The sequence below is a fragment of the Lottia gigantea genome (assembly GCF_000327385.1).
Source record: "Lottia gigantea unplaced genomic scaffold LOTGIsca_28, whole genome shotgun sequence".
NCBI classification, from domain to species: Eukaryota; Metazoa; Mollusca; class Gastropoda; family Lottiidae; genus Lottia; species Lottia gigantea.
This window is the reverse complement of record NW_008708898.1, coordinates 2,274,947-2,277,954: the sequence shown is the minus strand read 5'-3', so window position 1 is coordinate 2,277,954 and position 3,008 is coordinate 2,274,947. Positions and strand designations below refer to the sequence as shown.

Below are 3,008 nucleotides of genomic sequence, written 5' to 3'. Positions count from 1 at the left end.
TTAATACATATTTACATCAAAGAAGATGGCTATATTACCAGAAGTTCATCACATGCTGAGGGGATTTCTGTTCACTTTCTTTGATTTCTTTCTTTATATCAAATTTTTCAAACATTGTCATATCAATTAATGATAATAGAAAAATTGTCAAAAAAGTTATCATAGTTGATAAAACACGTCACAGAGAGGCATTAGGTGTGATATCATTTTGCACCTTTCCCAAATTAATACAATAAAGTTGATATCAATGATTATCTATCTAACAGTTCTTAATATTAATCTTTTCACTTGACCTTAAATTATTAAGAACTTTAAGAAAAATCATAATAAAGCTTCACTTTGGATTATAATCCTGGATTAATGGGAGATTATCTTGATCTATGATAAGTTATTAGACTATTAGCCATTAGATTATTGGCCGTTGTATTAATCTGAACTCTTAATGGCTATATTGTTCATGCCTGAGTACACATATATTCTACACAGGTTCAATATATGAATCATAATTAAACTATAACATTTCAAATATTTCCTATTTGACTCATTTTATATAACAGTTGTTGAAAATTATTAAAATTCAGGAAACAGCATATTTCTTTAAGTTGCATTATATTATTTCTATTATAATATTTAAAGATTTGACACTTAACTAAAATTTCCCATTTACTTGTTTCCTTGTGAAATAGGGCAAAAAGGGCCCTTTTATTTCCCTATAATTTGCAACTTTCTTTATTATACTTTCCTTATGATTATCACCCTCAGTATATTATGTGAAAATAACAGTCTTTAGCACCTGGCTGGGTATGAAATGGAATATTTCATTCTGCTACTGAGACCCCAGGGTCTGTATTTCTAAAATCATTTCAGATAAACATCAACAAATTATTGTATATAACAGTAATGCCAATTATATTTTCATCGCATTTATCATATATTGTCAAACTATTTTTTCTTCCTATAAAAGTTTATATAAAGTTAAAGTGTGTAAAAGATAAAACTATTAATATCCTTTGTATAAATAAACTATGATATATACAAATATACCTAACTTTACATATTGTATTACCACCACTCTAATGTTGAAACTGGCACATTGCCAACACCCACTAAATATCTTTATAATAACACTTGTGTTAGAAATGCAAAATACTGTCATTTCATCATACCAGAAGACTTCAACTATATTCTGCAATTGCATGGCATGTATGAAAAAAGCCAATTAAGCCCTCATTATGATACTGAAGCAGTTAATTTATGCAGAGCAAAAAAACTCAAATTCACATACTTAGTATGACAGCATGAATTAAAAGGTGCAATTAAAATATATACATGTATGGAGCCTCGTGTCATGTTCATTACAGTACTGGATTGCAGAAAGTCCAAAGCGTTTATCATAAAAGAGATTGTAATGTCATTAACTTTATCATGAATTGAAACATGTAATATCATCTCATAAAATGCCAAAAATAACTGCTAACAACCGGGTGTATATGCAATTTGTAACGGTATTAATAAACGCCACATAATCAGATTTATACCTGCAGATTTAATATTTGATAACTGAGATCTGCAGTTTTTATATGAATGCTAACTAGTGTATCATGGAATAGCTGTATAATATCATAAATGCCAGAAATCAAGACAAGCAGCCTGATAATACAGTTGGTAAATATATATTTAATGTGATATACACCTATCTATCACTCTAGAGAATATGATATTTGATCAATGCAACTACAACTTTTGAACAAATCTACTTAATTAAACCCAAATAACTCAAAACGCTGACATAATACAATGACACCAGCAGAACAAAATTCACGAACATTGACCAACAAAATAAATTACTACTATTAAGTCAGCATGAAAACCTAATGAATCTAGAAAATAAGAATAGATCTGACATCAGCTCTGAAATAATAAAATCTTAAAGAACATACCTAGGTGGTGCCCAGTCATGTTTGGTAGCATCTAAAAGTGTGCCAACGTAGGTCTTTCCTCTCCAAGTGACATTTACCACTAATACACCTAAAGAGAGAGATCACAGTGTCAAATTCTAGCAGTAAGTGGGGTCTTTGGTATCTCAAAAATACCTATATGTGTATGCTAAGAATCTTAATTCAGCATTGGTAGCATTAACTATGTTTCAAAATACAGATTAAAGAAATACCTAATCAATAACAGCAATAAATCAGCTCAAAGTTAATTATAGGCCTACATTTAGAGATGGAAATTGTGTATAGTTTTAGAGCCATGATCTCAGTAGATGTGACCTGTCCAATGTTTCCAAGGATAAATTAATCACGAGGTGTAATACAATAAAAATTGGTCAATAATTTGTCTAAGATAATCATTTCAGAAAATTCGGACTTAATGACAAAATAAAAGAACTTCATATATTGTCTACAACCAGACAATTTGGCAAGAAAGAAGCGGAATCAATAATTCAGACTGATTCAGACAATACTTACCATTTTCTGTTTCATGCCAGACAATTCCCTCCAGATTTACACTGGTTCCTGGTTCACATGGTCCCAGACAATCAGGCTCTGTGGAAACACCAATAGTACAGGTTTCTACTCCAATATGATGACTATCTACCTGCATTGGGGAGCTGGCACTCTCCACCTGTAATGATGTAAATTTTCCATGATATTAAATTTGGGATAGGCCTTCGCAGTTATAAATAAAAAATCAGTACAAGCAAGTAGTTAGAAACATTCCCTCCTCCTCTTTGAAGAGCTAGTAAGGAGTCTGTTTCGGAGTGTTTGTAGGGGTTATCTAGCCCTAAGTCAAAAATGTAATATAATGACAATCATCTTCAAATAAGGCCAAACATCTTTCATATGTGACATCCATAGAAAGGGGTTTGTCAAACAGTTTATTATTCCTATCTTTATTTGTAGAATGTAGAATTACAGTAGCAGGCTATACTTAATTGTTTTGTTATGAAATTACATTTATCTAATTTTTTTACATTATTCCTCAACTAAAATCAAGTTTTATTA

The 3,008-nt window shown here is 30.7% G+C and overlaps 1 protein-coding gene across 1 annotated transcript; it reads right to left on the bottom strand.

Moving 5' to 3' along the window:
• Nucleotides 1-2,403: 2,403 nt before the first annotated feature.
• Nucleotides 2,404-2,643, bottom strand: LOTGIDRAFT_118373 (hypothetical protein; the record flags this gene model as incomplete). Its single annotated transcript, XM_009056612.1, has 1 exon — nucleotides 2,404-2,643. A coding segment is annotated over one exon (240 nt), but the record flags the coding sequence as incomplete, so codon positions are not given.
• Between the last annotated feature and the right edge of the window lie 365 nt (nucleotides 2,644-3,008).